Here is a 13,996-nt window from a genome sequence, read left to right as displayed (position 1 = left end):
ATTCTTATTTACTGGGCTAGTATAAAATAAGTAATATCAGGCCAGGGATTCATTTCGTGCGGTTATCTTGAGCGCTGAAGAGGCGGCATAGGTTTTGACACGTAGAAAGTATTTACATTTTTCTCTGGGCTACCAAGAAGGCTTTTGTAATATGGTAACAACTGAGTTCTTGACATGTTCAGAAAGAGTAAGAAAAAGTATGTAGCTGTTTACAGAGGAGTGGTTATGAAGCCTAAATATTGAATATTTGCCAATTGCTTTGAAACATCAGAAATACTTAATGGCACTTTACACTACTTAATGGCACTTTACACCTAGGTATTTTTGTGATAATGAGGACTTTCCTTGAGTGCAATTATACCTCACTTTGTCAGAAATGAGGAAGTTTCATATTCCAAAGGCTGCATTTCTTTCTTCTAAAACTTTTGAGAAGCTGCTTAACTAAACTTATTTTACAGATCAAGAAATCTTACGTAAATTGGAGAAAGAAAAAATTCTTGTTTTTACCCCATCTCGAAGAGTTCAGGGAAGAAGAGTCGTTTGCTATGATGATCGATTCATAGTAAAACTTGCTTTTGACTCGGATGGCATAATTGTATCAAATGACAACTATCGGGATCTTCAAAATGAAAAACCGGAATGGAAGAAGTTCATAGAGGAACGGCTGCTCATGTATTCTTTTGTGAATGACAAGTATGTCTCCCCCACCCCCACCCCCCCAAAAAAAAGGGAATTTGCCAATTCAGAATCTTCAGTAAAAACTGAAATTTACGTTTCTTTCCCCTTAGATTTATGCCTCCTGATGATCCTCTAGGACGCCATGGTCCAAGCCTTGAAAATTTCTTAAGGAAAAGGCCAGTTATTCCTGAACATAAAAAACAACCATGTCCTTATGGTAAGTATGTAAGTCAGACTGATTTGCTGTATTGAAAGGGAGGTCAAGTAAGCAATTAACATTACTTAAAAAGCAAAATTGCCATTTTTCTTGTTGTCATCCAAGCACTATATCCATTTTTATACCTAGCATAGCTATATTAATAAAAACAATATAGCAGAAAATTGAAGATAACCAGATATTTCAAAATATTACCAAATGCCTTGTGGATATCAGAGTTGTGTGCTATTTTCTTCTGGTTTGTATTCAAGGAGAGAGATTCATAACTATACAACTTTTGTTGGAGATGTTTGGTTTTATACAGCATTAAGTATGTTTTTGGTACTTTAAATCATGAGCAGTAGAGGAAAAAATGGTATATTCTGCCCTTGTTGCAGTGATATACCTGGATACAGGCAGCAGTCAGTGACTGCCTGTATGTGTAATTTCTCCTTACAGTGACAGTATACAAACATTACTATTGAGAAACAGTGAAAGATACAAAGATATCAACTAGTGGTGTTGATTAGATTTTGGTTTATTTAACCTGAAGACACTTTTCTTACAGGTAAAAAGTGCACCTATGGGCACAAATGTAAATATTACCACCCAGAACGGGCAAACCAGCCTCAAAGGTCAGTAGCGGATGAGCTTCGAATAAGTGCCAAATTATCTGCTGTGAAAACTATGAGTGAGGGAGCCTTGGCCAAATGTGGCACAGGGCCATCCAGCTCCAAAGGAGAAATCAATTCTGAAGTGAAACGCATTACCCCAAAACGTCAGTCAGATCCAAGCATTAGATCGGTAGCTGTGGAGCCTGAGGAAAAGTTATCGGTAGCCCGGAAGTCGGAGGCCAGCTCTGTCCCATCTCTTGTTTCTGCATTAAGTGTACCAACACTCCCTCCACCAAAAAGCCATGCAGCTGGTGCATTAAATACTCGTTCTGCAAGCAGCCCAGTGCCAGGTTCCTCACAGTTCACGCATCAGAAATCCTCACTGGAACACATGTCCAGTGTGCAATATCCTCCTATACTAGTCACCAATAGCCATGGTACCTCAATTAGCTATACTGACCAGTATCCCAAATATGAATCATTAGGGGACCATGGCTATTATTCCTTACTCAGTGATTTTTCCAACTTGAGCATAAGTAGTATGCGTAACACAGATTATTATGGGGCTGATACAGACCAGGGGATGTATTCTAGAAACTCAAGTCCCTGTCCTGAAAATCACTTAAGCCATACAAGTAATGATTCTTATTCCTCTTACAATGACTTGTATCTGGGTGTAGCAGATGCCAGTCCAGAAGACAATGTGAAGATCCACAGACTTTCATCACAAAATGGTCTTCAGCCTTTTTCGCATGGTTACCATGAAGCCTTAAACAGAGTTCAGAGTTATGGAACTGAAGAGCCTAAGCAATCCCTCCGCAAACAGTCAGTTTCCCACTTAGGCCTACATGCCCAGCATCCAGTTGTTGCAGCGCGGTCCAGTTGTCCAGGAGACTACCCTGTGCCTCAAAATGTTCATCCAACTGCACAGCCAAGCCGTGCCTTGGTCATGACAAGAATGGACAGTATTTCTGACTCACGGCTCTATGAAAGTAACCCAACAAGGCAGAGAAGACCACCTCTCTGTCGAGAACAGCATGCTAGTTGGGATCCGTTACCATGTGCATCAGACTCTTATGCTTATCACTCGTATCCATTGAGCAACAACCTCATGCAGCCATGTTATGAGCCTGTAATGGTGAGAAGCATGCCTGAGAAGATGGAGCAGCTCTGGCGGAATCCCTGGATTGGGGTATGTGGTGAGCCACGGGAACCACATATCATCCCAGAACATCAGTATCAAACATATAAAAATCTCTGCAATATTTTCCCTCCAAGCATTGTCCTTTCTGTGATGGAGAAGAATCCCCACATGACAGATGCACAACAGCTGGCAGCTATGATTGTTGCCAAATTAAGAACAGGGCGTTAAATCATTACAGCCTCTTTTAGACTGATGAAACTATACAGCAGACAGGAACTGGAGGAAAACTTACACGATGGAAGTGGGCAAATCTATTGTAAATATTTTTTAAATATTTTAGTATAAAACTCTGTACATGGTAGCAATCATATATATAAAATATATATATATATGTGCCTAGGCACTGTATAAGAGCTGATTGCATTGTAAATTTTAAGATTTTAAATATAGGGATTTTTTTAATAGTATTTTACAGGAAATGCATACCTTGCTGCATGGATATATCATTAAGAACTAGAATGTCATGTTCAGTGTCTCAAAGCTGTTAATACAAAATTATGTTACCAATTATATTGCATGTACTAGTGTATACTTTCAATTTGATTATAAATACCTAATTGGCCTTTCAAAGTATGCTCTATGCACTCCCAGCTCACCTTTAGAAATTTCAGCTTTGTCACTTGACAGTGCCTATTGGCATGTCAGCTATTTAAGAAAAAATAAACTTGGCAAAAAATTAAAATATCCAATTTGTAAAAGCAAAGCTGATTTATTCTTTTTTCAGCTTTTACATGTCAGTATTGTTGGTATTTCTTAAATTTTAAAGCTGTTCACCAAGAGTCTGAGTATCTATTAGGATGTTGAATACTTTGGCTCAATATAGCAGAAGCCAAATTTGTTATTAAATCAGGACCAAAATATTAAGGTAGGTGGAGGAGACCATGGCTCCATTCAATAAACTAAAGGGAATTTAACTGTAGCATCTCGCTTCAGAATTGGCTGTCACCTGTACTGTAAACAACTACCATTCTGGATGAATAGAAATGCTACAGGTTAGAAAGAAAAACCTGTTGATTTTTTTCATGTAAATTGGATTACTCAGCCTCAAACAGAGGGAAACACATGTTAACCTGGACGTTCAGCAGTAACTGCAGCCCTTCTCCTGGGAGCAGGGATGGCATTTGAGCGAAACTAACATTAAAGATTGCTGTACGGGTCAACTTGAGATTGGGGTGGGTGGGAGCGGGGGAGGCTGGTTCTTGAAAAGAGATGCTACAGTTTGAGCTTGTGGCAAAGCTTTCCTGGTTTGTGCTCGTGAGATCCATGCAAAGGTGTGCATTTGCCTCATGAAAGCTTTTAGAGCTCTTGTTTCAGCAGGTGAGAAGAAAACTGTGTGTGGCACTGTTTGCGCAACTGGTTATCTTGCTCAGGGTGGGAACCTTTGTAGCTAAATGTCTCCAAAAGAGGCGTTTATTGTTTTTTTTAAGCTGCACTGACTGGACGCCCTTTTTTGAATCCACTGTATATTTCAACATTTTAAACCATTACTAACTCGATACGTCTCGAGCTAGGACTTGTTGACTTCTACTGTAGTTTTTTTCATGAAAGTTGAGAAGGCCTGGTTTATGGCCTTTTGTTTCTTCATGAGAAGGTGTGACACTGCCTAAATGTTTCTTACTGTGAAACACACAGAACGTGAGGCTGCAGTCAGGGTTGTTTCTGGTGTTTTGATAATGGCTTGCATGCTGCTTTCTGGTTTTGTTTGTCTGAGGAACAAAACTACATCATCTCTTCCACTTGTGTTACTGTACTGATGGTTGGCTTGATTCAAAATATCTTGTGGACTATTTATCATGTGCAAAAATGTGTTCATGTCAGATAATAAAAGCAATTACGGGTGCACCTATAGTTAATGTACTGGTGTTTGATAGCCACATCATTTCACACATGATAAATACTCTAGTATTGGTGCAGGAACCTCTCCAAGTTCTTACATTACATAATGACCATGTCATTATGGATTCAAATTGTGTTAGTTTGAAGTTGATTCTGTCTTCACACTTGGTATTTAAAAATAACTAAGCTTTTTAATTAGTTGAGCTGTTAATGGTAAAAATAAATCTTCAGACACCTCTGTAATTTCAGAAAACAGATTTAACGCTTGGCCAGTTTTCAAAACATTTTTTACTAATCAACGTTTTATAATTTTAATTTCCAAGTAGTTTTATTCTCTTCTCTTGCATGGTATAAGCAGCTGAGAGCAATGCCTCAAATAACCAGAAATGACCTTTTGTTTGTTGATACAAATTGTATCTCTTTTTCTTGATTGTATAAAAACTGTGTAAAAAAGCATCTCTAGATTAACTTCAGTATTACATGTTCGCCAAGATGTTTGTGACACCATGTGTCACAGGGAAGTAGCCCATGGGTAATTATGGATCTTTTTATTTAAAATGGGCACTTATAGTTTATAGACAAACAAGGACAACTTTTCAAAACCAGTTTATAACGTGCACAGATACTGTGTGTACACCTCAAAGCATTACATAAAGTTATCTTTACTCTATTTATTAAGCAGATACATTCTTGCACTAGAACTTTATGTAAAAATGTTGGTGTTAACAACTCATTTGCATGTGTTTAAAATATAACAATATAATTGCTGTAGACTTTGCCTTAGTCTTAACAGATTAATTTATAAATTATTTAGGTTTAAAATGAAGTTTATTGTGCACTCACACTTTCCATCTTGCATGGAATTAAATATTTATATGTAGAAAAATGTTTGTTCCTTTTTCTCCAATTATAAAGATGAGCTATTTTAAGAGAGTTTTGGTAGGTGTTTTTGATGCACTCTAATTTTGAAGCCTGAGCAGAAATTACTGTGTGAAGTTTTGGGTGGTTTATGGAGATAGTAATTTTTGTAGGACTTTTGTCTAGTCATTTTAGTTTTCACTGACTTTTGTCTTGCTGATAGAATAAGTCTTTTTCGAAGGATGGAAATGTTATACCAATACAAATCCAGCATACCATTTATCTAGGGCACTTTGAAGGCAAATTGTCTTTTTCTAAAAAGCTATGAGCAGCTATCTTCCATAGAATTACAGAATGGGCAATGTAGCCTTCTGGAAAGAGTTTGCAAAGTGTGTGCTTGTCTAGTTCTCCTTCAAAGCAACGAAACATGTATGTGATGTAGTCTCTCCTGATCAGCTAGTTTAAATGGTAATTCAGCCATCCACATGTGTTAAGATATGTTTACGAGTCAATTCAAAACACTGACACAGTCATTAATCTTCAGCACATAAGCTTAGATCTTCAGCACATAAGCTTAGATTTCTTCTTACATAGAAGAGCTGACTTCAGAAACACATGATTATAACTGTCTATATTGTAAATATAAGACTGTGTATAAATGCTCTTTTTGAGAGCATGATATTTAAATATGTTTTAAAACTGTAAGAGAACAGTTCTAGAAGCTATATTTTAATAAAAAAATCTATAAAAATTAACAAAACCCTAATGAAAAACCTGCAAAAAAAAAAAAAAAAAAGGGGTGTGTGGGTGTGTGTGGGTGTGGGTGTGGGTGTGTGTGTGAAATCCTGGCCTACTGCAATCAACAGGACTTAAGCAGTAGACTTTAGTGGGGCCAGAGTTTTCTCTGGGAGTTCTGATTTACTGATCTTTTACTTTCACACACTTTATCACTTAAAAGTGCATAACCTTAAATTTATTAGTTATGATTCAAAATCAAATGCTTTCTGGGATGTCAGCCTGAGTTATTTAATGTTTTTTTGTAAGTATTACATGTTAGTAATATATTAGATTGTATATATATAGATTTTTTTGACTACTGTTAGTCCTGTTGCTGTCTTAATTGAGCTACAGTAGTTTGCTTTATTCATTTGTAGAGTTAAACATTACTGTTTAATTGTTGTAAAATTTTTATAAATCTCTTTGGGTTTTTTTGGTTGACCCAAATATAATGTAAGTCTCAATGACAAAATGAGTGAAAATGGATGTTAAACCAGTATTTGGTGTTTGTAAATCACTGTAGTAAGTATGCAATGCTCTAATTGGTGCTGCATGTAATTCATTCATTCACTAGCATGGATGTCTGTTTAGCTTTTTTGTGAAAATGTTTTAAATTTAAACTCTTAATATTAGAAAGCATGCATGCAGTTGCTTAGAACAAACACAACCCTCATTTCAAAACAAACAAACAAACAAACAAATCCCACACACCAAAAAACACACACCAGAATGTCTAGCTAGTTGGGTCCATACACATACTTTTAATGCCAGGTTGCCTCAAACTGCATTTTTGCATTTTGGCATTCTTAATGATAAAGGAGTTCAGAATACTCAAAGAATCTGTCCAAATACTTCAGTTAAAAAAAGTACTTAGATGGTGGCATGCATGTATACCTGTGGGATATACTACATTGCAAATGGGAAAATTTCAATGGTCATATTTTATTACAGTCTTATATTTAAAAATTCCACTCTAAAGACAAAAGGCATGTATCATTTTAGTGAGATTTTGTTCCACAAAGTTGAAATATGATCTTATCTTGACCTGCCAAAAGTTTACCTGATGCATTAGTACTATGTGCTCATGTTATTCCAACCATTAGATCTATCACTATTACTACCATGGTAAGTGCTCAGCTTTAATATTCCTCTTATACACCCACAGTGTGTGGGACAGAGCCCTATTAACTGTAAGAATATCTCCCACAATATTTCAACTGGAAAAATATAATTGAACTGTCACTTAAATTATTCTTACCCCCGTTTCTGGTTAGCCTTTGAAGAACCATTATATAATATCTGTGATTTTTGTCTGTGATGTTTAAAGCTTGTAAATGTATTAGAAGAATTGAGAGAGGACTCCAAAAGAAAACATAGGCTATTATCTGCTCTTTTTTTTCCCCTCACTGTTCTTTGTAACAGGTTTGCATGATTATTTAATATATTTGGAACATGTTATACTTTATATATAAAAACTTGCTTGCTTAATAAAACTGAGAGCCATTGGATTACGTTTCTAGCTTTTTATTTTGTAAACCTCTTCAGGAGACAATTAAAAAAAAAAAAAAAGCTATTCTATCCCAAACAACTGTTATAGTCCATCCAAATAATTTCTCAATATTTTTAGCTAATTTACTGAAAAATACCCAGATTCTGAAATCATACATAATACTTGGCTTTTCCATTTGTGCTTAAATCTGTGAAGGAACAGGACAAAACTAAGAGGCTCTTTTTTACTTTAAAAAACAGAGGAGAAAGGTTGCTGTACTATTTAGGTGCTGCTCTGTTAGAATGTTCTTTGCCAATTTCTCTCTTACGGGAATTTTCTTGAGCTATTTAAAATTTTAATCATTTCCCTTATTATGGAGGAAGTGATACAATTTCATTTATTACCACTACTTTGACTCAAACTGCTTTGAGTTATTTGGGAGAAAAAGAAAAAAATAAAGCTAATAAAAGTTAAATGATAGTTTTTATCTGGACCTGTTTGAACTTCTCACCACACCCCTGTTTGCTCTCTGGGTAGCCAGAACCAGGTGCTTTGAAAGAGCACAAAACCCCTCAGAAACAATAAAATGTATATATTACAAAGCTGCATCTTAAAAATCGCAGGCACTTTGTAGTTAATTTATGTCCTCGCATATACTACTGAAAACAAGTACCAGTTAGATTCTGCAGGAGTATCTTCCTGTTCCTTCTCCAAAACTGTAACCTTTATTAAATAGTGCTGAAGTAGTATTCATTCTGTGAGAGTAGCTGCCTTTGGGATTCAGAGAACAAAATATTAAAGACTTGCATAGACCAGAACAAAGTATCTTTTACCACCATCCACTTAACACTGAAAAGAAGTTTAAAAGGTGGCAAAAGATAAGAGGGGCCACAAACAGTGCAGTGGTTCCTACTTGCGTGGTTTATCCCAGCAGTCTTCCAGACAGTCCCAGCTTCTATCTCGTATCCTTTCTACAGTTTGCCTTTGCAGATGTTTTTTTCAGACTGTAACATGGACCTGGATAAGTTAGTTTACAGGGAGAAAGCAGTCTTAAGAAGTCCTGCCCGATGCAATGAAAAAAAAAAAAAAAAATCAAGTATTTTAGGACTACATCAAAACTGCATTTCCTTTTTCCACCCAGGATGTGCTTCCAGTAAAGAAATTAGCATGTCTGAAAACAAATTTTACCAAGTAAACCTTTAATTAAAGGAAAAAAAAGAAGCTAGAGATAGTGCGCTATTTGCCAGTATCATACTTTCCTTTTGAAACTTAGGTTTGCATTGACAAACTTCAGAAGTACCAAATACAGTAATTATTTACTTACTTTTTTATGTCATCTGAATTGGCTGGTTTTATGTTTTAAGATCATCTCTACATTTATTATATATTATTTATACTAATTTTGTCATTTTCCAGATATCTGGGAAAATAGTGACAAAATTGTTCCACCTGTGATTAAACCAGATTAGACACCAAGGTTCATAATCCTGAACAGAGCATTACACGAACAGTTCATCTAGGTTTTACACTACTGTTGTTTTACTAAAAACCCGCCCTCTTCAGTTTTTTAAAATATTAGTAGCTTTCTAAAAGTTGAAACAGTCATGTTTCTTTTCCCCAGCCACTCCTGACTTCATTTTTCCCTTGTTTTCATGCCTGCTTTTTCTCCTACTCCAGTAATACTTTGTTTAAAATTTATGCCAAGACTGCCTAAAATTTATGCCTAAGTCATATATATATATATATATATATATAAAAATATAAAATATGAATCTTTTTTTAAAGCATCTGGCATTTGCATGCTTTCCTACAAATTCTTCGCAGCAGTGGATTTAGCTTTTTTTTTTTTTTTTTTGACTTGCTAGTACCTTAGCTCTGCAATTTGATTGAAGAGCAGGATCCGTGTTCCATGATTCCCTCGGTGTTGTGATGACAGAGACATGGAGCAATGACTACAGCTCACAAAGAAACTATACGAGCAGATGAGCAGTAAGAACCAACTTCACTGAAAAGTTCCTAAACAGGCTTGAGGAACTGCTCAGTAAAAGGAGAACTTTCTAAAATACTAATTAAAAAAAGGGGAAGGACTCACATTAAAAAAAAAAAAAAAAAAAAAAATCTAACAGGAAGTGATGTTTGCTTTCCTCTGCATTGTGTAGAATCAGCACTGCTTGTTTCTACAGAAGGAATGTACAATGTACTTTCCATTTTAAACAATTTTTGGCTGTCTGCTGAACAGACAGTAACCACAGTAGGATAGGATGACAAAAATTACAATAAAGAAAAAAAAAATTACATTATGGATATTTAGCTAAGCCTTTACTTGAGAGCTAGCCTAAGGTTTCCATGAGGGCTTTATTTTTTTTAATTTTTTTTTTTTGTTGTTCTAAACTTGCAATTTAATCCTATCCAGCCTACTGCTAAAGTTGTTGTTTTTCTAGCTCCCGTTCCAAAGCACATTAGCATATAATGTCAGCAATAGCTCTAAAGAACTAAAAAGATCTCATTGCACAATGCTGCATTGACATTTTCAAATGCTGTTCCTGCTTTGTTTTTAAATACTGCAAATTACCACTAGCCTGAGTCAGAGAAAGGCGCTGTCTTCCAATCTAACAGATATACTCCAACAAATTCTTACTGAGGAGTCATGAAATAAATACACACTTATGCTCCCAATTTTTTACCAGGTACTTGCAGAAACCTCAAAGTTCCAAGTACCTTTAATACAGCTAAAGAAAACTGCATTTAGTAGATGCTAGCTGTAAGTCCTTTTTTCTCACCAACTTTTCAACTAGGTGCTCAGCCTATTTCTGGACTAGTCAACACTACCTCCTGGCAAAGACCATATATTATTTATTGATCTCAGCAAAAGCATGAATAGGAACAACAGCAAGCAGAAAATTTTAATTAAAAAAAGAGACAGATGTGGCCTCAAGAATATTACTTGAAAACATTTCTCACACAGAAAAAAAAAAAAAGATCCAAAGATGTTTATGCACCAAACTGCATCTGAAATTGATTATTCAGCTATGCTATAGCTAGGCTTGATCCCTGCAGCGTCATGTTAAATCCTAGCTAGATGAAAATTATGGCATAATCCTACCCTGGCAAAATAATCCAAATTCACACATGACTACATGAGCTTCACTGGAAGAGAAGGGCTCAGTAGTCTGCCCAATGAGGACCACAGTATATTTTTCAGAATACATGTGTGCAAAAGGAAAAACAGGATCTAGAAAGACGGTTTGCCTTCAGTCAAAGGTGTTTATTAGCTCTGGGGGGGGGGGGAAAATGCTGAAGTATACTAACTGTATTTTGAAAACATCAGCTAGAGCTAAAAGTTCACTATAGTGGTTAAGCAGACAAAGATGATTACTCATGGAACTTAAAATTCAACTCCTTTATAAAGTAAAATTTACATGGACAAAATTAGTAAATCTTCATTTATTAAAAAAAAAAAGAAAGAAAGAAAGAAAGAAAGAAAAAAAAAGTCCTGGAGCTGCTATTTCCCTATCATTATTACTAATTCTTCCATGCCACTTATCTTGTGCAATACTGAAAGCTGGAGGGCAGTCCGCTGTCTTAGAAAAGTTGAAGGCCACTTTTTATTTTATGGAAGTCATTCTGCGTCCATAACAGTCCTCCTGTCACAGGAACATTCAATTCTGCAGAGCTGTGAGAGGAAGAGAAATAAGCCACATAAGCATCAAACTGATTTAGAAGCTTACATCACCAAAGTAATTTTGATAGCATTCTAAACTGCATTAAGGAAGTTGTAACGGGGTTTTTTTTATTTCCAAAACAAAATACCACTTCTCTCTTTTAGCTCTGGACATTTAGCTGCCAGACTGTTCATCAGCTCAGAAGAGGGGAACAGTCCTGTGGTGCCAAAGGTTAGCACATACCAAAGGAAGGATTAGCAGCTACAAATGTCTGCTAGGGAGACGTGACTTCAGAAATAACCACACAACAGTTTTCATCTGAACTGTCTTTTGCAGCTAGGAGTACAAGCTAATCATGCAAAATGCTAATACTGCAATTAACAGTGACCTGAAACCTGACTATCATGAATTATAAGCATTGCACAATATAGATCAGCACACATCTGCTTGATTGCTTTGGTCCTGCCTGCCGTGCCCAAGTACCCCATGGTCATTGCCAACCCTCCCAAATTTGCCCCTGTTGTAAGGCAAAACTGACACTGGGAGTAAACAAAAGATAGATATGCTTATACACAAAGAAGAAATATCTGTCTGAGGATGAGAGCAGCTATTCAAAGCTTCAGAGGCTGCCACAGCAATAACCCTAAGCACGAATTTTGACAAGACAGCACATCACACACTAGAAGATCCACTGAAGAACACAACCTTTTGGGACCAGGGAGGAAGGAACTGCAAGCTTTTCCAAAGCATCCAAGCATCACAGGAACTTATGTCCCATGTTAAAACACAAACAAAACATCTGAGGACACAAAATCATTTCTGCAAACAAGATTAAGGTATATGGGGAGCCTGACGTACAGCAACTTGAAGCTATACACTGAAAAGCTCAATGCCTTTTCCAGATGGTACAGGAATAACTGGCAATACAGCAGAGGCTGCTGCTCAGAGCTCCTGAGAGACAGATACTTTCTCCTCCTAGGGTCAAAATACCTCCCAGTCACTCCCCTTTCAGATGAAACACTGCTGGGAGCCTTGCAGACAAAGACAACACTGAAAGAATACAGCTAACTCATTCAATGTAACGATCGGACATTTTTCCTCTGGCTGATGGAAACTACCCAGAATTCAGCTTGCGAACAAGGTCATCTTTCCTCCCCAGGCATGTACACTCCTCGTCACCCATGACTTCTCAAACCTGCTGTCATCCCCCGGACAGAGACTCTGGAGACAGACACTGACATCATTCTCCACCTGAAATGTACTGCAGGAAGGTTGTCAAGAGCAAGTTCAGCACAACAGATTAACTGCTTTTCAGGAGGGATGAAACTAGACTCTTGTTAGGCAGGGTAACGGCATTTTATTACTTGGGATTCAAGGGAGAAAGTGCTCTTTGAAGAATCAGAGCTGCTCTGTTCTACAACTACTTGTTTATCACTAATTTTTTTCCAATTGTGTATCTGCACAGACAGCTAAATATATGGTAAGGGACTATAGCCTCAAAATTCACTGGTTTGGGCTGGATTTAGCTCTTTTGGAACTACTTTGCTTCTCTGAGATTCGGGCTATTTTGTTTTAGGAACAGCATGCTTGTCTTTGGGAATATATGATGGTAAACCAGAGAAACTGCAAGAGGTTCCACAGAGGCCCAAGCTGTGTGACAAATGGTGGGCAGAGAAACAGGAGCAGGGAAAGAACAAATCAAGAGCTTATCCAACAATCTCATGGGAGAAAACCTGTGGATAGCTAGGCTGTTGATTTAGTCTTTAAGCTCAGGGAAGGCACATTCTCCAATTTCTTGAACCCCCAGAAAAACAACAACAACAGAAACAGAAAATGTGAAAAATGGGAGTTGAGAAAGGCTCTTAATTGTCTCTAAAGATTGGTTCATCTTTAAAAGGGAAGGTAGGTTGTCAGCTGAAACCTATTTTTCCTAGCACATGTTTATAAAAGTAAGCTTTTCTAAAGACTCATTAGAAGCACAGACCTCAAACAAGGTAGGCAGAATTCAGGCAGATATTAGACAAACATCATAGACGAAACATATTCGTAAGGTTATCAAGACACTCCTTTCCCATCTGTGTACCTGGTGAATTTGGTCTGCGACAACAGGTTGTGCTTCTTTTTACATGACTTGTCCAAAGCCCTTTTTCCAAATCGATCTGCGAAACTGTGCTGCAGGAAACCCTGTCTGCAGTTCATTACCTTCATTGGCTGTAGGTCTGTTAAGCCAGAGGGAAAAGTAAAGATAGCCATCCCTTTCTAAAAGGGATGTGTCCCATTACCAAGTTGCAGATGCTTTTCCTAAGCATCTTTCAGATATTTCCAATGTAAAGCACCAAATCTTCATTCTCTCATACCATACTGTTGTTACCCCTACGCTGAACCTCGCAGAACAGGTCTCTGTAGACAGAGAAGTTGGAGGGCAGAACTAAAGTAGTAAATAGCAAACACCCCTTCTGGAAGAATCCAAATGAACCCCTTTTGATTCGGAAACAGAAATCCATGTTGCTGCAAGACAAAGAACAAGGTTTCCAAATAGAAGAATACATGAGAAGTAGCCAAGAAATTCTGTTCTGCTCCCCTCTGCCTCTGGGCAAGTCAGACAACCCTCCAGATGCCACACGGCCTTTGGCAAAAGGAGAAGCCGCTATACAAGGGGAATAAGAATAATGAAAAAATTAT

General features: G+C 37.1%; 2 protein-coding genes across 11 annotated transcripts in view; one reads left to right on the top strand and one right to left on the bottom strand.

Moving 5' to 3' along the window:
- ZC3H12B (zinc finger CCCH-type containing 12B) overlaps positions 1-7,671 on the top strand; it is a 42,426-nt gene extending 34,755 nt beyond the window's left edge. For all 9 annotated transcript variants that reach the window (XM_026096031.2, XM_026096028.2, XM_064518514.1 and 6 more), the window contains 3 exons: positions 459-693; positions 789-895; positions 1,443-7,671. In XM_026096031.2, coding sequence (XP_025951816.2) covers positions 459-693; positions 789-895; positions 1,443-2,860 — 1,760 coding nt within the window. In that variant the 3' untranslated portion in view covers positions 2,861-7,671. The remainder of the gene's footprint in view (positions 1-458; positions 694-788; positions 896-1,442) is intronic.
- Positions 7,672-10,896: 3,225 nt separating this feature from the next.
- The window catches only part of LAS1L (LAS1 like ribosome biogenesis factor), a 39,718-nt gene continuing 36,618 nt past the window's right edge, over positions 10,897-13,996 (bottom strand). For both annotated transcript variants that reach the window (XM_026095975.2, XM_026095976.2), the window contains exon 13: positions 10,897-11,325. In XM_026095975.2, coding sequence (XP_025951760.2) covers positions 11,235-11,325 — 91 coding nt within the window. In that variant the 3' untranslated portion in view covers positions 10,897-11,234. The remainder of the gene's footprint in view (positions 11,326-13,996) is intronic.

Source organism: Dromaius novaehollandiae, chromosome 11, assembly GCF_036370855.1.
Source record: "Dromaius novaehollandiae isolate bDroNov1 chromosome 11, bDroNov1.hap1, whole genome shotgun sequence".
NCBI lineage: Eukaryota > Metazoa > Chordata > Aves > Casuariiformes > Dromaiidae > Dromaius > Dromaius novaehollandiae.
This window is presented reverse-complemented; position numbering and strand designations above follow the sequence as displayed.